This window comes from Oenanthe melanoleuca, chromosome 27, assembly GCF_029582105.1.
Source record: "Oenanthe melanoleuca isolate GR-GAL-2019-014 chromosome 27, OMel1.0, whole genome shotgun sequence".
In the NCBI taxonomy this organism is placed as follows: Eukaryota; Metazoa; Chordata; class Aves; order Passeriformes; family Muscicapidae; genus Oenanthe; species Oenanthe melanoleuca.
Window position 1 is genome coordinate 5784782 of NC_079360.1, and position 20031 is coordinate 5804812.

The 20031-nt window shown below is 57.0% G+C and overlaps 2 protein-coding genes across 41 annotated transcripts in view; one reads left to right on the forward strand and one right to left on the reverse strand.

Moving 5' to 3' along the window:
• The window catches only part of MAPT (microtubule associated protein tau), a 42595-nt gene extending 38991 nt beyond the window's left edge, over positions 1-3604 (forward strand). For 27 of the 34 annotated variants that reach the window (XM_056511958.1, XM_056511949.1, XM_056511964.1 and 24 more), the window contains 3 exons: positions 524-605; positions 708-820; positions 2538-3604. In XM_056511958.1, the coding sequence (XP_056367933.1) occupies positions 524-605; positions 708-820; positions 2538-2753 (411 nt within the window). In that variant the 3' untranslated portion in view covers positions 2754-3604. Of the gene's footprint in view, positions 1-145; positions 607-707; positions 821-2136; positions 2270-2537 lie in introns of those variants that run through there. The other 7 variants (XM_056511930.1, XM_056511936.1, XM_056511940.1 and 4 more) reach the window with 3 other exon arrangements.
• Positions 3605-5372: 1768 nt separating this feature from the next.
• Positions 5373-20031, reverse strand: part of KANSL1 (KAT8 regulatory NSL complex subunit 1) — a 79051-nt gene continuing 64392 nt past the window's right edge. For 2 of the 7 annotated variants that reach the window (XM_056511914.1, XM_056511916.1), the window contains exons 7-15: positions 17000-17168; positions 12966-13142; positions 12046-12198; positions 11651-11799; positions 10618-10736; positions 10007-10064; positions 9594-9706; positions 8172-8418; positions 5373-7467 (exon numbers count right to left, since the gene is read on the reverse strand). In XM_056511914.1, the coding sequence (XP_056367889.1) occupies positions 7207-7467; positions 8172-8418; positions 9594-9706; positions 10007-10064; positions 10618-10736; positions 11651-11799; positions 12046-12198; positions 12966-13142; positions 17000-17168 (1446 nt within the window). In that variant the 3' untranslated portion in view covers positions 5373-7206. The remainder of the gene's footprint in view (positions 7468-8171; positions 8419-9593; positions 9707-10006; positions 10065-10617; positions 10737-11650; positions 11800-12045; positions 12199-12965; positions 13143-16999; positions 17169-20031) is intronic. The other 5 variants (XM_056511919.1, XM_056511918.1, XM_056511920.1 and 2 more) reach the window with 3 other exon arrangements.

Here is a 20031-nt window from a genome sequence, read left to right on the forward strand (position 1 = left end):
TCCAGATATTTAGACTTTGCTTTGTTGTTTGTTTTTTGTTTGGTTTTTTTTAACCCTTATTTCCATTACAGCATTTTTTCAGAAATGCATATTTTGGTCACTCTTTTAAAAGTTCTGTGCACATTGATCATTTCTGTTCTTTCAGTTTTTGTGGACATAAGCTTTATGTTTTACACCAGAAAAGGTATTTATTTTTTACATTTTCTCTCTGGTATATCTCCTCCTTTTGGATGATGTGTATGCAAATCTTAATTAATCACCACTCCACTTTCTCTCTCACTCGAGCACTTTAAAATTGCCTCTGCCCCCTCTGTGGAGAGGTGATCTCGTGCATGCTGCCTGTTGAGAGGCACGGGGGCATCAGTGCTCTCCCATTTCTGGTGGCAGTTCCTCTGGTGTCATTAATCCTGCTGGGCTGGAGCAGCCCTGTCCCTGCAGTCCAGCTCAGGTGCTGCTGTGTGTTGTGCTCCCCCTCCCAGCTGCCCCTGCTGGCCCCCAGCTCATCCCCTGCTCCTCTCTCCAGGTGCAAATCGTCTACAAGCCAGTGGACCTGAGCCATGTGACATCCAAATGTGGCTCCCTGGGCAACATCCACCACAAACCAGGTACCCTGGGCTCTGCTGGGCTGAGGGGCAGTGGCTGCAGCATCCCTGCAGTGCTGGCAGCTGCCCCCAGCTCCTGACCCTCCCCTCACTCTTCCCTTCCAGGTGGTGGCCAGGTGGAGGTGAAATCTGAGAAACTGGACTTCAAAGATAAGGTGCAGTCGAAAATCGGGTCCCTAGATAACATCAGCCACGTCCCTGGAGGGGGCAATAAAAAGGTGAATGTTGATTTATGGGGCCAGGGTGTGGCTGTGGGCACTGGGAGGGTCTGGGCAGAGCTGGGGCCTCTGGGCCAGTGTCAGTGGCAGCCTCTGCTGTGGTTTCCTGCTCTTTCTGCTGCCTCTGAAGTTTGTGTTTGTGCCTCAAACCCTTCCCTGTGCTGTGGCACTGAGCTGCAGCTGGGGAGCTGCAGAGGGGTTGGATCCCAGTGAAAGGGCAGCATTAAAGGCTCAGCTTTGTTTAGGACAGGTGACTTTGCAGCAAACTGGCCCTTCAGAAGGTGATTCCTCCTTCCTGACCGAGGGCTCTGTGAAGGGAGGGAGTGTTTGGGGGGTTAAATTGAAAACAAAAAGCACTTGGGTCAGGGAAGTGCTGAACTGGGGCTGAGCTTTGATGGTGACTTCAGGGAGTCTTAGCCAGGTGAAACAGCCCCAGAGCCCTTCAAGGCACCAAGGGCCCAGCAGGGAGGGGGTGAGGCCAGCAGGTGAGCACAGGGCTGAGGCTGCAGCCTGGCAGGGCTCAGCTTCCCAGGGAAAAGCAGTTTTCATCTTGCTTGTTTCTGCAGCCCTTTTGTCTCAGTGGGAGGGGAAGGTTCTGTGTCAGCTCCTGCATTTTGGCACTTTGCTCTTGGCCACGTGTTCTGTGTGCAGCTCCAGCTCTCACCTCCAGCTGGCCTCTGGCTGCGGCACCGCTTGACTTCCTCACCTTCTCTCTGCCCTGCATCAGCTGCCCTGTGCTTCTCTGAGCCCTGGGCCACCCTTCTGGGATTCCCTGGGGGCTCTGGCACACCCTGGCACAGTCACTGGGCCCCAGTTTGAAGATCTTGCCCTTTGCAGGGCAGTTTCTCTGCGAGGCTGTGACCCAGCAGTGGCACCATCACCTCGGCCTCCAGCCTGGAGGAGCTGTGGGTGTGACTGTGGGTGTGGCTGGTCCAGCTGCAGCTCTGCTGCTCCTTTCCCGTGCCCCAAGCCCCTCCTTGCTCTGTGGCACACAGATCCACGTCTGGACTCACAGTCCACACATCCCTTTGGGCTGAGCTCTGGTTCCTGTTCCAGGTCTGCCATGGGGAGCTGGTTCTCCGTGCTCTGCCTTGCTGTTCTTGGAGAGTTTTCCTCCCTGGCTTCAAAGGCAGCCACTCTTCTTTCTATGAGCCAGTGAATGGCCCTGTTTTTCAGATCTTTTTCTCCCCAGTTTTCTACTTATTTTCTATATTTTTTGTCTTTTTTCCTTCTGGCTGGCATTTCTTGGATCATGGTTTTTGTTGCTGATGCATTTTTTGCCCCCCACTGCCCTGGGTGGGTTTCTTCACCCATAGAGAGAGAAAGGCAAGGAAGACAAGACCTGGACCCCGAGCCCAGAGCGTGCTGGGCTCCAGGCCCTGGTGCTGGAGCCACTGAGCCCCATGGAGAGCCAGCCCCCAGCCCTGCACTCGGCTGGGGAGGGCACCTGTAAGTAGCCAACGAGGTCCAGTTCACCGGGAGAGGGGTTTGGCTCCTGGGAGCAGCCCCGGGGGCTGAGGGAGCTTCGTGTGCCAGGGGAGAGGCACAGCCCAGGCTGTGCCCTCTGGGACCCAGGAGCTCGCCTGGGCAGGATCAGCAGCACCCAGAGGCTCAGCCCTGCTGTCCCCTCTGGGCACTGGGGCTCAGTTCACTGCTCTGCTCCCACCTGGACACCTGGCGGCTGCCCCTGTCCCCTGACCGGCCGCTGTCCCCGCAGATTGAGACCCACAAGCTGACCTTCCGCGAGAACGCCAAAGCCAAGACCGACCACGGCGCCGAGATCGTCTACAAGTCACCGACCATCTCCGGGGACGCCTCCCCCCGTCGCCTTAGCAACGTCTCCTCCAGCGGCAGCATCAACCTGGTGGACTCCCCCCAGCTGGCCACGCTAGCCGACGAGGTGTCTGCCTCGCTGGCCAAGCAGGGCTTGTGATCACGGCGCGGCGGCCACCAGGAGAGAAGACAAGGAAAGGAAAGAAAAAAGAAAAGAAACGAAAATAATAATCTGGCCTTCTTCCTCTGTTCCTTTTACAGCTGCTTCCCCGTCCCTAACTGGTTAATGATTTAACCTGCTTTTACTGTTCATTCAGCTCTAGCTCCAGGACTTCAAATTCAGTGACACTATGAGGTACAAAACCTCCTCTCCCCCTGCTCCTCGGAGCGCACAGCCCGTCCCGTCCCGTCCCCGCTCCCGCCGCGTCCCTCGCTGTCCCGGCCGGGGAGGGGGCGGCCCCAGCACGACCCGAGCCCCCCCGGCAGCTCAGGGCGCCCCTCGGGAAGGGGCTGTGCCCTCGCCCAGCTGTGCCCTGCTGGCCCGCGGGCCGGGCGGGTCCTGGGCGCACAGCCCCGCCGTTCCATTTGCCTGCTGATTTGGAAGAAACCTTTTGTTTTTATTTCCGAAAGCCGAGATGTGTATGAAGATAACGGCCAGGCCCCCCCAGCCCCGCTCCCAGCTCCGGCAGCTGGAGCTGCGGCGTTCCCCTCTCCGTGGCTGTGCTGGAACCGCTGAGTGGATGAGTAGAGGCTTTTCCCCATTCCTTTGGCAGCCCCTCGTGTCGTAGAGTAGATTTGTCTGTATATGCTTGGACCGTGCCAGGGTGATTGTTTTCATAAACGAGCATGTGTTTGAAAAAAAAAAAAATAAATGCTGTAAGTAGTTTTGAGCTGCCCGCGCCGGCCCCGCCGCAGCCCAGCCCCGCATGTCTGCCGGAGCTCGGACGGGCGCGCTCGGCTCCGGGGCTGGGATGGCTCCCGCACTTGGGCGCAGCTTGTGACATTTCTGGGTTGTTCTTTTTGTTTCCCTGCAAGGTCAGCTCAGCGATGGCGGAGGTGGCAGCTCCATGGCTCTGCTGTGCCGGTGGCAGCGGTGACAGCCCGGGAGGACGCGGGGGAGGCGCCAGCAGCTCCCCCAGCCCGGGGCCACTGAGCCGCCTTTCGGGGCTCCCCTCACCCAGCTCCGAGCCCCCCGGCACCGCTCGGGACAGGAGCCAGCTCGGTTCTTGCTCTGGCTGCCTTTGTTCCGGCAGCACCAGGGGTGCCGCGGCTCTCCCCGCCCGCCCCTCCCCTCTACAACCAAAGAGGCCGAGATGCCACCGCTGCAGCTCCGCCCGTGTCCTGCCCCGTGTCCCCCCGAGGCCCCGCCGAGCTCTGGGGGTGCAGCTGGGGCTGGGAGGGCAGAGGGGGCCCGGAACCCCTGCAGCCCCCGGCTGTGCTGCGGGGAAAGCTCGGCTTTCCCAGCGAGGGCTGGGATCCTGTGTGACAGGGCTGCGGGACAGGGCCCGGGTGTCCTTGGGGTGTCCTTGGGGTGACGCCGGGTGCCACCCAGGCTGTCAGGGCAGCGATTCTCCCGGGACAGGACCCGCTCCCGTCCCTGGAGCTGTGAACCCGCTGTCCCCCTGTCCCTCTGCGGGGCCTGGCTGTGGATGGGGATGGTTTGGGGGTCCAACCCTCCTCTCTGCAGTCCAGGAGCTGCTTTGTTGCTGGGGAGAGGCTGGTCCAGCACCACCACCGTGTCCAGCTTGTCACTCGCTCCGTTCACTTTGACTCCATGATTGTAAGACTCTGTGCTCCGTCCCTGACTCCGCGGCGCTGTTGGAGCCGCGGTTTTTGTCCTTTGTAGAACGAGCAAGTTGGGAGAACCCTCAAAGCGTCACCCCCTGACCCCTTCTGGGCTGCAGGACGGGGCAGCTGAGCCCCCCCGTCCCCTCTGTGCAGCCCCCGAGGGACACCAGCACCCGGGCTGGGATGTCCTTTGTGAGCTCCGGGAGCAGCCCCCTCCTCCCGCGGTGTCCCCAGCCCCGGCTGCCCTGGGGTGCCAGGACACCCCCCGTGCCACCCGCTGTCCCCTCCAGCAGCCCCAGCCACGTCCCCTGCCCCGACCCTGCGTTCAGACCCAGCCTGAGGGTACCCGTGAGCAGCCACACAACCCGACCCCAGCTTCTCCTTTACTCCACACACATCTTGGGTCTGAAAAGGGTTAAAACCGGCGCTGATTTAAAATAAAAATAAATAAAAATTCTGCACTCCAAAAGATTCTCCGTGTTAGCCAAGGCCGGTGCCAGCCCGAGCGGCGTCGGCAGCCCCGAGCCCGCCGGGGAGGGGAGGGAAGGTTTGATCTCAGTGTATCATTCTAGCTTAGCTTCTGTCTGTGGGTGTCCATAGTGTATCGTGTGTTTAACAACTGGTTTACACTGTTGCCGTAAAAGTGAATTTGGAAATAAAGTCATTACTACAATAATGAGAACTGGCCCCTCTTTTGCATGGGGGTCACGGGGTGGGGGATCCACCCACGGACTCAGCAGAGGGGCAGGGACCCCTCTGGGGACTTTGCTTTACACACGAGAGTCCCTGGGTGAGAACCAGCAGCTCCCAGTCAACCCCAGAAACGTAAAATAACCCCAGAAATATAAAATAATCCCCAGCCCGGGGGCTCCTGCTGACAGTAACTGCTGGGAAAGAACATCACACGGGAAAAGAGAATGCAGGGGAACCAGTGGATCCGAGGGCGCCTTCCCTGTCCCAGTCCAGCATTTCACACTCATCAAATGGAATATTACGTTTTAATTTTTTTTTTAATATTTTCTTCTTTTTTTTTTTTTTATAAGCACATTTGTGCTTTGCCAACAGAATCAAGACATTAACAAAGATCAGCTTCTCGGAAGAAAAGCATTTTCTATATAACAAGGACATTACACAGCTCAAAGCAGGAAAAGAAAATATTTACAAAATACAAGGTGGGTTTGTTTTTTTTTGTGTGGTTTTTATAATGCTAAAAGGGTTATTCAGAATTTTCAACCTTATAAATAGAAAAGCACTTCTGCAGAGGGATATGGTAGCGCCGTTGTTTGTTGGGTTTTTGTTTGAAAGAAACGATGACGGATCCTTTGAACTAGAACAGAACCAAAACCACGAGATCATGTTGAAAATTGTGAAAACCCCGACCATGAAGCAGCTCAGCGACTATTTCTTTACGATTACAAAATGGAAAAAAAAAAAAAAAAAAAAAAAAGTCCTTTGTATTTTTTTTCCCGTTTTTTTTGGTGATGTGATTATACATAAGACAGGCACGATGCTAGTGACAGGACAGGGCCCAGGAGCCGCCGGCGGGCGCCGGGACGGGGCAGGGACAGGGGCAGGGATGGGACAGGGGCAGGGATGGGACAGGGGCAGGGACAGGGCAGGGATGGGACAGGAACAGGGGCAGGGATGGGACAGGAACGGGCTCAAACTCAAAACCTGTCGGGGCACCGAGCCCCAAATGAAACGGAACCGACACCGGAGCTGGGACGGTGCGGAGTGGAGCGAAGCTGTGGTGACCCCACAGGGACCAGGGGTGACCCCATGGGGACCAGGGGTGACCCCACAGGGACCGGGGTGACCCCACAGGGACCAGGGTGACCCCACAGGGACAGGGGTGACCCCACAGGGACCAGGGGTGACCCCACGGGGACCAGGGGTGACCCCACAGGGACTCTGGTGACCCCACAGGGACAGGGGTGACCCCACAAGGACAGGGGTGACCCTGACCCCCGGAGCCGCCTCCTGCCTCTCCTTCCCCCTCTGACACAAACCCACCTGCCCAGGGCACAGCTCAGCCCGGGGGAATCCTGCTCCTGCTCCGGGACTCTCCCCTCCCTGCACAAGGTGCCCCCAGTCCTGCCAGGCCCGGCTCAGTGTGGAGCAGCCACAGGTCCCTCCTTTCCCCCTGCTGGGGATGCAGCCATGGCCAGGCTGCTCCAAACCAGGGAGAAGAAGGGGGAGGTGTCCCCAGGGGCAGAGGGAAGATCAGGGAGGGGCAGAATCCCCCCTGGGGATACCTGGAATTACAACCTGGGGCAGGAGAAGGCAGGAGGGTGGAAGTGCAGGTGGGCACTCTGCAGGTGAGCACAGCCAGACAGTGAAGGTTGCAATCCCAAGACATCACTTTTCACCACTAATTTCACTCCACTAAAACCTTTCAGGGTGGGGGGGAGTGGGTTAAGAGAAAATGACACCCTTTTGTTGGGAAAAACTATCCCTGAAATCTGCTAGTCAGCTAAATCCTGTGCTCTAGTTTTATACACCTAAAGGAGGGAGGAAAGGGGAGGGGGTCTGGTGGGCTGCTCCCCTCCCGAGGCTTCACTCCGCTGGGAGGAATCTGGGGGCTCATTCATGTGACAAGGAAACATGGAGAAGGAAAAAAAAAAAAAAAAAAAGAAAAAGGAAAAAAAAAAAGAAAACAAAGGAAAAAAAAAAAGAAAACAAAAAACAGTTTCTAAACTCCTTAAATTCACTAAAAACTGTGAAAATTCCCGGCAGGATGTTTGAATATCAAACGCAGATTTTGGAAGCTTTAATGCCAAGAGTTAGTTCTGTGTGTTGGTTTGCTCGTGTCTCCCCGTGGGTCTCTATCTGTGCGCTGGCCGCAGGACTGCGGAGCAGGAGGAGGAGGAGGAGGAGGAGGAGGAGGAGGGGGCGGGGGCCGGCGGGGCTCGGCTCTTGAGGCCGGCCAGGCTGGGAGGAGCCGAGCTGCCGTCGCAGTCCCGGGAGGGTTTGCTGCCCGAGGAGCGGCGGGTGCAGCGGGACAGGCGCTCCTGCTCCGGCTCCTCGCTCTCCGTCCGCGGGTCGTAGCACAGCGGGAAGGAGCGGCGCTCCCAGGGCTGCACGGCCTGGGGGAGAGCAGAGTCAGGAACGGCCCTGGGCAGCCTGGGACGGGCTGGGACAGCTCTGGGAAAGTCCTGGGACAGACTGGGACAGCCCTGGGACAACCTAGGAAAGTCCTGGGACAGCCTGGGACAGCCTCCAGCCACCTCTGCCCCATGCCCGGGATCCCAGAGCTCTGGCACTGCCCACGCAGGTTCCAAGCTGCCTCCCCGTCCCTGCCCTGTCACCCCAGCAGTGTCACCCCTGCAGTGTCACCCCAGCTGTGCCACCCCTGCAGTGCCACCCCAGCTCCCACCCCTGCAGTGCCACCCCTGCAGTGCCACCCCAGCTGTGCCACCCCAGCTGTGCCACCCCAGCTGTGCCACCCCTGCAGTGTCACCCCTGCAGTGTCACCCCAGCTCCCACCCCAGCTCCCACCCCAGCTGTGTCACCCCAGCTGTGCCACCCCAGCTGTGTCACCCCTGCAGTGCCACCCCAGCTCCCACCCCAGCTGTGTCACCCCAGCTGTGCCACCCCAGCTCCCACCCCAGCTGTGCCACCCCAGCTGTGTCACCCCTGCAGTGCCACCCCAGCTCCCACCCCAGCTGTGCCACCCCAGCTGTGTCACCCCAGCTGTGCCACCCCAGCTCCCACCCCAGCTCCCACCCCAGCTGTGCCACCCCAGCTCCCACCCCAGCTGTGCCACCCCAGCTCCCACCCCAGCTCCCACCTGCTCGTCCAGGCCGGCCTCGGGCGTGGAGCAGCGCGTGTCCTCGCTGGACAGGAGGCGCAGGGAGTCCCGGGACAGGGGGGTCAGGGGGGCACAGAGCAGTTCGGGGCTGATGGGGCTGCGTGGTGAGTGGCTGTGGGACAGCTCCAGGTGGGAGTGGTAGCTGCCCACCTCAGGGGATGCTGGCTGGGGAGTGGAGGGGTTCCCCAGCTGGGGGGTCGTCCGTCCGTCTGTCGATCTGTAGGACCTGAGACAGGAGCAGGTTTGAGAGCCCAGCCACCTCCCCCAGGATCCCCCAGCCCAGGATCCCCCTGCCCTGATGGCAACAGGAGCAGGGAAATGTCACAGCCCAGACACAAAACCCACCCAGGCCTATCCCTGTCCCATCCCACTGCCTGGGCACATCACTGATGCTCCCCTCAGGTTCTGTGCCCCACACATCTCCTACACTCCCAGTGCTACACAAACACCATCACAAGAAGTTCCCAGCGAAATCAAGACATTTCAAAGTGTTTCCCCCTCCTCACACCTGGCAGCAGCTCAGGGACTGGGTGCAGGGAGCCAGCAATGCTGGAAATGCAGCAATTTCAGCAGGTGGGAGTGGGAGGAGCACAGTGAAACCCTGAGACCTCAGATTCCAACCCAGAATTAGGAAAGTCTGAGCCCCGACACAGAGGCCAGATAAGACCCCACAGGCTACAAGCAGAGAAACATCACTGAGCTCCCAAATCCATGTGCAACTCTCCAAGATGAACTGCAACAGCAAGTGGCCATCAAGGACTTCAGATGTAAGAAATGTGTTAAAGAACCAGCAGAACATCCCACAGTCCAGGAGCACTGGGAACTGAAGCTGCAGAGGAAACAGGGCAGCAGCAGCTCGAGTGGGGTTTGGCACAGACCAGGGCTGCTCCTGCAGGAACCCTGAGAATGGCAGGCACTGACCAGGCAGAACCAAAACCAGAACAGCACCAAGGGCAGTGACAGAGCTGTGGCTCTACCCCAGGACAAAGTGACTCCAGCCAACCAAACCCTGGCTCTGGAACTGAGAGCAGCAAATCTCTTGTGCAGGTTTATAGTGAGATCAACAGCTGGGAACAGTGCTGGTTTTAGGCACCACTCAAAAAGACACAGCAGAAGGGGAACTGAGTGTCAGGACAGTGTCCCTGACCCTGCAGAACGATGCCCTGGGCTTCCCCAGCTCCCACACTTCTGGAGCAGTGAGTGCTGGGGAAGCAGAAGCTGCAGGTGCTGCAGATTTCTGCAGCCAAACTGGGCTGTAGCCTCACCCCTACCCAAGCAAGGCTGCACCCTGCTCCACCCATGGGCTCCCCAAGCTGGATGGCACCAAACTTCCCAACAGCAGCAGCAGCTTCAGCAGTTTCTGTGAAGGCCCAGCTGCTGGCAGGCCTGGCAGGGCAGTACCTGCTGCCCCGGCGCTGGGGGGGCACGCTGGTGCTCCAGAGCCACCGCGCCCGCTCCATCTCCTCACACTTCCCGTGCCGAGCGGCGAACGCCGAGTCTGACAGATCCTCCACCTGCAGGGAAGGGCACAGGGCCTGGTGAGAGCCTGCTGCTTTACAACCACCATCTCTGCACAGCTCTGCCAGCACTAGCTGCAGTGAGAAGGAAGGGACCCACGGGGATCATCCAACTCCTGGCCCTGCACAGGCACCCAACGGTCCCACCCTGACCCAGGAGCATCTGGCAGCCCTGGAAAGGAACCAACAGCCTCTGCTGGCTCCCTCCTGAGCTCCCTGCCCCTGCTCCCTCCACAGACACCGTTCAGAGACCACCAGCCTCGTCCCACATTAACTGGGAAATCAAGCCCTCCTTACCTCCTCGCTGTCCTCCTCAGGGCTGGCCTTCAGAGCACTGATATCAACTTCACGCCAGCTGCAACACAACCACCATGGCACCAGTCAGGGCACAGCCAGAACCAGCAACACCCCCCTGCCCACCCTACACTGGCTTTTGGGAAAGGGCAATTCCACCCTGCCACGAGGAGCAGCACACTCAGGCTCAGTCAGAGCTCCCTGGTGGTCTGGTAGCACAGCTGAAGCTTCCCAAGGGCAGAGGGAGCAGAGCAGAGGCTGCAGCATTTCCTCCTCTCCCTCCCTCCTGCCCTGCTCTGAATGGGCCAGGGAAGAGCAGAGATGCCCAGGAGGAAGAAGGGAAGTTGGGAAGAGGCAGAACTGCAAGGTTAACCCAGCCCAGACACCTGCAGAGCTGGGAAACCACTGGGACCTTTGGCTTAGTATCAAGACAAGGAGAAAACCAGGACTGACTTTAAATTGAGCAGACTCTGAGCTTCAATGGCCAAGGGACCCTCAGAGAAAACACTCCCTAACTCAGCCAGTCTCCAGCCATGGTGTGAGCAGTTTCCAACCCCTCCCTCATCCCAGGGAAGAGCAGAGCACCCTGCTGTCCCTCTGGGGCTGGGCAGTACCTGGGGGTCAGGATCTCCTTGTACTGCAGCTTCTCCACACGAGTGGTGGCAGCCACAGACATGGGGATGACGATGTTGTTGATGTCAAAGGAGCTCTCACCCCTCCTCCTCCTCGGCTGCTGCAACACAAGAACCAGGTGAGACAGGGATGTGGGGGCTGGCATGAGGGACAGCCACTGATGGGGAGGACAGAATGACCTTGTGTGACCTACAGACACTTGAGAGCCAACATCCATCTGCATCAGACCAGAGTTCCCCTACTGCCTGCTCCAAAAAACCCCACTGCCCCAGCAGAAAGGAAACCCAAATCCCAGGGTGAGGATCGACCCCTTGGGGAGCACAGACAGACCCTCAGCTGCCTGGGATGCTTGAACACAGGAGCTCCAGCCCTGAGCCCAGAGCGTGGAGCCCAGGGCCTGGAATCCTCTTGCTGGAGGAGGGAAACCTCTTCATCTTGCATTTCTGAACGAGCTTGTGCAAGCACAGCAGGAAAAGCAACATGAGAAAACCAGGGTGGGTGTGCAGAGCCAAGGCAAGGCCTCCCTGAGGTGCCAGAGCTGCTGAGACGGGCTGCCCTCTGCTCCAAAGCACCAAGCACACTCCAGCTGAGCCCCCACCGGGTTCTTCTGACACCCTGATGTCACAGTTGGTGATGGAACAACTGAATGGACTGGGAAGGAACCCAGTGGGACCCAGAACCCCACATCAAGCCTGGAGCAGGGGGCTCAAGGAGTCCTGCTCTGCTGACCCTGGGTCACACCCAGCTCAGCCTTTGGCCCAAAATACCAAATGGGGAAAGAAGCCAAATCCTTCACTGGGGCACCTGTGAGCTCAGCAGAACTTGGTCCTTCACCGAAGGGCTTCTGCTAGGCCTGGCAGGATGATGGTGGCAGCACATCCAACACCCAGCCAAGCCCCAGCAGCAGCTGAACCAACTGCCCCAGCACGGCCAGAGGACCCTGAGCACTCCCAGCCCCACAGCAGAGCCCCCCTGGGCTGAGCCCAGAGCCCCTCAGAGGCAGCAGATACTCACAGCAGTGCCAGAGGCGCCCTGGGCAGCAGAGCTGGGAGCAGAGCCCTCGGAGGAGGCGGAGAGCTGGCGGGCAATGGGGCTGTGGGGCGTGGGGGGCACAGCTGCTGCCAGGTAACTCGGGCCCCCGGCGTCCGGGTGGTGCTTCAACACTGCAGGGGAGAGAAGGAACAGCAGCATCAGCAAAAACCCCAGCCCAGCCCCGGGCTGCTGGAGAGGACCACGGGCACCAGGAGCAGCTGCAGGACACACAAGCACCTTCCAAGGCTGCCTGGGGAGAAGCAGGTGAGAGCACACGAGGCGTTGCTGCGGCGGCCACGGGCCCCAAGCAGTGAGAGCCCCTCTTGGGGCACAGAGCTGGGGTGCAGCCAAGCCCAAGCTCCCCCAGCCGGGCCTACCTTCACTCCTCTCGGACGAGCAGTCCCGCCAGCGCTTTTTGTCAGGGGCAGCAGGCTGGGCAGAGCGCTCTGGCGCTCCCTCGGCCTTGGCCACGGCCGAAAACTCCTCTAGAGGCGGCCTGTGAGCCTGGTCTGCTTTGGGATGGGAGCGCTCTGGGGAGGGGAACAGAGAGACAGCCATGACGTGCCTGCCTGCCCTCTCCTGCTGCTGCCACGGGAGCCTGGCCACGCTGCCCCAGGAGCTGCTGGGGAGGCTGCTCAGAGCTGTGGCACTGCTGTGGGCACGGCTGGCACCGAGCACCTGGGGGGCTGACACCTGGGCTGCACCTGGACACGCCTGCAGTCACCTGCACACACCTGCTCACACCTGCAGGACCTCCTGCTGCTCTGAGCCCAGCAGGCAGCACTTACTGGCTGAGGAGAGGAAGGAATTGAGCAGCCTGTGGCGGTCCCTGCTCACACCTGCACACACCTGCAGTCACCTGCACACACCTGCTCACACCTGCAGGATCTGCTCCTGTCTGAGGCCAGCAGCACTTACTGGCTGAGGAGAGGAAGGAGTTGACCAGCCTGTGTGCAGACACCTGCTCACACCTGCACACACCTGCAGTCACCTGCTCACACCTGCAGGATCTCCTGCTCTGTCTGAGCCCAGCAGGCAGCACTTACTGGCTGAGGAGAGGAAGGAGTTGACCAGCCTGTGGCGGTCCCTGCTCACACCTGCACACACCTGCAGTCACCTGCTCACACCTGCAGGATCTCCTGCTCTGTCTGAGCCCAGCAGGCAGCACTTACTGGCTGAGGAGAGGAAGGAGTTGACCAGCCTGTGGCGGTCCCTGCTCACACCTGCACACACCTGCACACACCTGGACACACCTGCAGGACCTCCTGCTGCTCTGAGCCCAGCAGGCAGCACTTACTGGCTGAGGAGAGGAAGGAGTTGACCAGCCTGTGGCGGTCCCTGCGCGCGGGGTCGGCCGGGCCGGGCGGCGCTCGGTGCTTCAGCGACAGCTTCCTGGGAGCTCTGCTCTTCTCGTAGGGCTTGTTCTGCCACTGGGACTTCAGCATGCTCTGCAAGTGCAGGCTCGTGGGCACATCTGCAGGGGTACACAACATGGACCCCAAGTTAATCAGCAGCAAGGAGCTGTGGAGCCACCCCTGTCCCAGTGCCCCCAGTAAGAACAGCCCTGGATGGACATGGCACTGTCAGACCCAGCCATCAACACCCTCCCCACGCTCAGGAAGGACCTGAACAGGTCCCAGCATTTCTAATCTGCGGGTCTTTGTGGAAAGGACATTCCTACAGGATTCCCAGCCCAAGCACATCCTGGCAGGAGAAGGAAGTTTTCTTTGTTAGAAAACTCCTGTGTTCACCTCTGAAGGTCTCTCATGTGGTGCTACCTCAGGTCTGACCTCCAAGAATTTGAGATATCCCAGCACCAAATCTGGGCTGGAAGAGAGAAATTCAGCCTAAATTCTCAATTTCCAATCAAGCCAGAAGCCAATCAGGCACTGCAGCATGTTAATCTGCACTCAGCAATGATGAACCCCAACCATGAGAAGCTGTGTGTGCCCACACCTGGGAGGCCCCAAGGGCAGGAGGACTCCTGGCTGAGAGCTGAACCCCTGGTCAGGATTTCCCTCCCAACTTCAGGGACTGGAAAGGCCCAGCAGGTCAGGCAGGCAAAGGGGATGGAGCTGCAGAGCAGAGCTCTGGGCAGAGCAGAGCTCTGGGAGCTGCTGGGGACGGGGCTCCTGGGAAGCCAGGACAGCTCCAGGCAGGCACAGGGTGAGTGATGGCAGCTCTCTGGCCACCACTGCTGGCTTGTCCCAAAACACAGAGGGGCCAGGCCAGTCCTTCAGGGATGCTGCAGCCTCTGGCAAACGGGGAAATGGGCTCTGTCATCTTCTGCCTTCTCCTCCCAGTGCACATTCCACACCAGTTGTGGCAGGAGGGCACAGGCTGAGGGGAGGGCAGAATGCAGCAGAAAGGAGTGAGTGAGTTCTCTGCTGGCTTGGCACTGCCCTGCTGGCAGCAGGCTGCTCCCTGCTCCTGGGAGGCAGTGCAGGGCTCCCAGGGACCAGCAGATGGCAACCACAGTGAGCCCAGCAGCGATGCTCTCCTCCCTCCAAGGCTATTACATCATCCAGAAATTCCCAGCGAGAAATCAAACCAACCAGAAAAAACCCCACAAAACCTCACACCACCCTGAAAGGGGACAAGAGGGGACAAAGCTCTGGCAGAGCACTAGCACAGGGTTAAAGGTCCTGCTTGCCAGGGGAATAAGTGAATAAATGATCTTTTCCTCCTGCAGTGCCTGGCAGCTTTGCCCTTGCAGAGTGCTCCAGAGATCCTGGCAGCACTGGAGACAGCTCAAAGTGAAAGTCAGCACATGCTCACAGCTCCAGCCTGGCTCCAGCCCCCAGGAACCCCCTGCACACCCACCCAGCCAGCAGCAGCCATGGACTCAGGCACAGGGACACCTCATGCACAGCACCAGGCACAGCCACCTCCCCACCTGGGCACGTTACCTGGCTCTTCTCTGGGACAGCAATCACCCAAAAACCAACCCTAGCAAACTGCACCAAGCTTTGGTGAATAAATAAAGTTCACCAGCAGGGGAAAATGGGTATTTTCTGCACAGGTGTTTTAAGCTTCACACCAATTAAGTTTTAAATCCAAAGTTTTTTCATCTCATGCAGCCAGAATGGATCTTTACCCTGTGAGCTTGCTGCAGGGAGCCCTGAACATGGGAAGAATGTGGGATGATTTGCCTGGTGCCTCTGCTGCAACAGCACCCAACAGGCTGTGTCCCCACTTCCCAGGATATTTGATTTAGCACTACAGAGGATCACAAGTGCTGTGAAATCAGAAAATAAATTCCTGCTTCAGGAGTTCATTAAGTTCCTTGAGCACTCTTGATCAGAGCTGTGTCTTTGGGAGGGGAGTGGTCTAGCTAAAAATAGCACCAATTTACTATTTCAGTCTGGTTTAAATATAGTGCTAATGAAAGAGGCCACTTTAATTGCTCCCAGACACTCCCTGCCTTTTTCCTACTGTCACAGGAAGTTTGTGAAAAGCTGAATTTAAAGCCAGGCACACACTCCTTCTTCCCAGCATGAGAATCCCAGAATGGCCTGCCCAGGGACACCTTCCACACCTCAGCTTGTCCCATCCAGCCTGGACACTTCCCAGCATGGGGCAGACACAATTTTTGCACCTCAAGAGCCACAGAGTCCCACCAGGGGAAGGAACCACTGTGACCCATGCACTGCCCAACTCTCCTGAGAAAAGCACCAGCTCTGGAAACTACTCTTCCCTTGGGAAATGTCCCCACAGATGAAATCTGTGAGTAGCCCAGGGTCAGGGTTGGTTAATTATTCCTCCTAATGATGATTAACCCTGAAGCTGTAAGACAGGAAACTGAGTGTCCTAACGGGAACATCCCTCCTTGCTGTGCCTACCCAGCCATGGAAGATCATTTTCAATCCTTCAGGAGGTCAAAAGGATTTCCCAGGACAAACCAATCCACGAATCATTTTATACAGATGGACAAACTCATGGGAGCAAACATTCCTCAAGTGGTTTGGAGCCCCAGGGAACCAAGAGCAGGTCCCAGGAAGGACTCCCAGGCACTGCTTGGCTTGGAGATTCCCAAAGCCCAGGTGTGCCCCTTTCCCTGCCCCAGGCATGCTCTGGTCTGACACGCTGCAGAGGGACAGGTGTAGCTGTACCCAGAACACCCAGGGGTGGCTGTACCTGATGTGTGGCTGTACCAGGTGTGTGGCTGTACCCGGTGTGTGTCTGTACCCAGAACACCCAGGGGTGTCTGTACCCGATGTGTGGCTGTACCAGGTGTGGCTGTACCAGGTGTGTCTGTACCCAGAACACCCAGGTGTAGCTGTACCAGGTGTGTCTGTACCCAGAACACCCAGGGGTGTCTGTACCCAATGTGTGGTTGTACCAGGTGTGGCTGTACCAGGTGTGTCTGTACCCAGAACACCCAGGTGTGGCTGTACCAATGTGCGACTCTACCAGGTGTGGCTGTACCAGGTGTGTCTGTACCCAGAACACCCAGGGGTGTCTGTACCTGATGTGTGGCTGTAACAGGTGTGTGGCTGTACCAGGTGTGTGGCTGTACCAGGTGTGTCTGTACCAGATGTGTCTGTACCCAGAACACCCAGGGGTGTCTGTACCCGATGTGTGGCTGTACCAGGTGTGTGGCTGTACCAGGTGTGTGGCTGTACCCAGAACACCCAGGGGTGGCTGTACCCAGAACACCCAGGGGTGGCTGTACCCGATGTGTGGCTGTACCAGGTGCGGCTGTACCAGGTGTGTGTCTGTACCCAGAACACCCAGGGGTGGCTGTACCTGATGTGTGGCTGTACCCAGAACACCCAGGGGTGGCTGTACCCAGAACACCCAGAGGTGGCTGTACCCGATGTGTGGCTGTACCAGGTGTGTGGCTGTACCAGGTGTGTCTGTACCCAGAACACCCAGGGGTGTCTGTACCCGATGTGTGGCTGTACCAGGTGTGTGGCTGTACCAGGTGTGTGGCTGTACCCAGAACACCCAGGGGTGGCTGTACCCAGAACACCCAGAGGTGTCTGTACCCGATGTGTGGCTGTACCAGTGTGTGGCTGTACCAGGTGTGTGGCTGTACCCAGAACACCCAGGGGTGGCTGTACCCAGAACACCCAGGGGTGGCTGTACCCGATGTGCGGCTGTACCAGGTGTGTGTCTGTACCCAGAACACCCAGGGGTGGCTGTACCTGATGTGTGGCTGTACCCAGAACACCCAGGGGTGTCTGTACCGGATGTGTGGCTGTACCAGGTGCGGCTGTACCAATGTGTGGCCGTACCCAGAACACCCAGGTGTGGCTGTACCCATGTGTGTCTGTACCCAGAACACCCAGGGGTGGCTGCAGAACAGCCCTGCCCAGCCCTGCTCACCGTCGGGGAAGGACAGCACGGGGTGGATGCAGCAGTCCAGCTGCGCCAGGCGCTCCAGCAGCGGCGCCTCCAGCGGCACCTCGGGCGCGGCGGGGCCGCGGGAGCCGCACACGGCACAGCCGGGGTTGAGCGAGCACACGCAGCCGCAGCGCGGCGCCGCGCGAGGAGCCTGCAACGGGGACGGGACGGGGACAGGGACAGGGACAGGGGGATAAAGGGACAGGGGAAAAGGGACAGGGGGAAAGGGACAGGGGGATAAAGGGACAGGGGAAAAGGGACAGGGGGACAAAGGGACAGGGGGACAGGGACAGGGGGACAGGGGGACAAAGGGACAGGGGGACAGGGACAGGGGGACAAAGGGACGGGGGGACAGGGACAGGGGGACAAAGGGACAGGGGGACAGGGGGATAAAGGGACAGGGGGACAGGGACAGGGGGACAGGGACAGGGACAGGGGGATAGGGACAGGGGAAAAGGGACAGGGGGACAGGGACAGGGACAGGGACAGGGGGATAAAGGGACAGGGGAAAAGGGACAGGGGGACAGGGACAGGGGGATAAAGGGACAGGGGGAAAGGGACAGGGGAAAAGGGACAGGGGTAAAGGGACAGGGGGACAAAGGGACAGGGGGATAAAGGGACAGGGGGATAAAGGGACAGGGGAAAAGGGACAGGGATAGGGACAGGGGGAAAAAGGGACAGGGGAAAAGGGACAGGGGGATAAAGGGACAGGGGGACAGGGACAGGGGACAGGGAATAAGGACAAGGGGACAGGGACGGGAGCAAGGGGATAGGAGGAAAGGGGGCAGGGGGACAGGGGGCATGGGAACACGGAGACATGGGCACAGTGACACATGGACATGGGGACAGGGGGACATGAGGGCACAGGGACAGATGGACACAGGGACACCGGGATACAGGGAATAAAGGTAAGTGGATTTTTGCAATTATGGTTCTGCATACACATATAAAGATCCTTATTTCCTGCAACTCTCACTCTTTTCCCTCCAGCTGACAGTTTATGGCCTGCACAGGGACACAAGGACATGTCACAGCCAGCCCAGGGACCCTGCACACAGCTCATGGGAAACACCCCAAAAGCAGCTTTACTTTTTAAATATTCCTTGTACCTGTATATATAATACATACTGTGTATGTATATAAAATATCTAAAATCAAACCTGTATATTATACATTACAGTTACATTTGATTATCAATAAATATATAATAAATTCTTTTTTCTGTTTATTATATTGAATAGCTGTTATGTGACATTTATAAATATTGTTATAAAATCATATTTATGTACAATATATATCTATAGTATATTCAATATTAATTATATATAATATAATTATACACATACACATGCACATATACACAGCCCCCTGTTTTTCTCTCCACCTTACACAGAACCTGTTAATTTAGTCTGGCCTCACGAGAGGATGCTTTCACTTTGCATAAACACAACTGAAAACTACAACTTACCAGCACAGACAGTTTAACAGCTGCTAAATTTGACTAAAAGTGTTTAATTTTATCAAGGTTGAAACCTCATTTATAAAAACCATGAGGCAGCACAATTCTGCTGTCAGAGAAGGGAAAGAAGCTGTTTTTAGCTCCAGTGGGTCAGAGCCATCAGTGTGTGCCAGGAGCTGACACTTGCAGGGACATCCACAGAGTGACAAAGGTGCTTCTCAGCCCTGCTCCTTAACCCAGGCCAGAGCCTCAATTCACAGATTTATAGACTTGATACAGACTTCATCTGTGTGAAACCACTGCAAGCAGACACACAACTGGAAATAAATCCCATGCAGAGAAAACAGCTCCCCACCAAAATGGAAGAATGGATTAACCTGGAGCTCTGAGTCAGAATTATTCAAATAATTTCCATGAATGGCTTGAAGGATGGGAGAGAATACCCAGAGCAAATAACTACACTGGGAAGGAAAGAGCTGGAAACCCACTCCTGGTTACAAGTTAAGAGAAATTATCTAAAATAAGTCAAATATAATTCACTGAGGGCAAATGCAAGAAGCAAATGCAGTGCCCAGAGAGGAGGAGGAAGCATTAACTGCCACCTCTGGAAGTTCTGCCTAGAGGATGTGGAGGTTGAGATGGATCCAAAAATGAGCATGAATCAGCAGTGCTGTACCACTGCTGGGAATTAATTAATTAATAAAAAATAATAAAGATGAAGCCCACAGGGCTTTCTAAGCAGGATGGCTGTGCAAGGAGAGAGGCAGTCCTGCCACTCTGCCAGCCTGGAGCTGCAGGGCTGCCCCCAGCTTTGGGCACAGATTCCCATAAATTGTGCATCAAATGGGGAGGAAAACAATAAAAAACCAATAAAAACATTACAGGTGTAATGTAGTGTAACTTGCATGTGGCAAGTTCAATCCTCAGCCACTCTGTGCTAGGCAGGAGGGGAGGACACTGGACATGGTATTTATTTCTGGAGCAACTTGGCCATGACTCAGCTGTCTCTGGGATGGCTGGAGGAGCACTCAGAAATCCCCTGGAACTGCTCCTCTGAGCCATCTCTGATTACCAAATGTATTTGATGACAACAACAAAGGCCCAACACAGAATTTACAGCCAATTCTTCAAGCACTGAGTGCACAAGGCAGCATCCACCACCACCAAGTTCAACTTCCAAATCACTGAAGATCCTGCAAGGAATCACTGCAGAGCTCTCCCAGAAATATCCCAGATAAAACTGCAGATAAGTGATCAGTTAAAGCTGACTCAGCTGAGCAAGAATCTATTTTGCTCAAAAAAATTCTGCTTTTGGAGCTTCTCTTTAAAACACCCGCAGAGTGAGAAACCCCCAACCCTTGTGGGAAAGTTAAACTTGAAACACTTTGTCTCAAAGGTAAGTGGATTTTTGCCATTATGGCTCTGCATGCACAAATAAAGGTCCTCATTTCCTCCAATTTCACTATTTTCCCTCCAATTGACAGTTTATAGTATTCCCAAGAGAAAATGCAGAGAATTAAACACAGCCCTTCCTCATACAGGCAATAAACTGCAT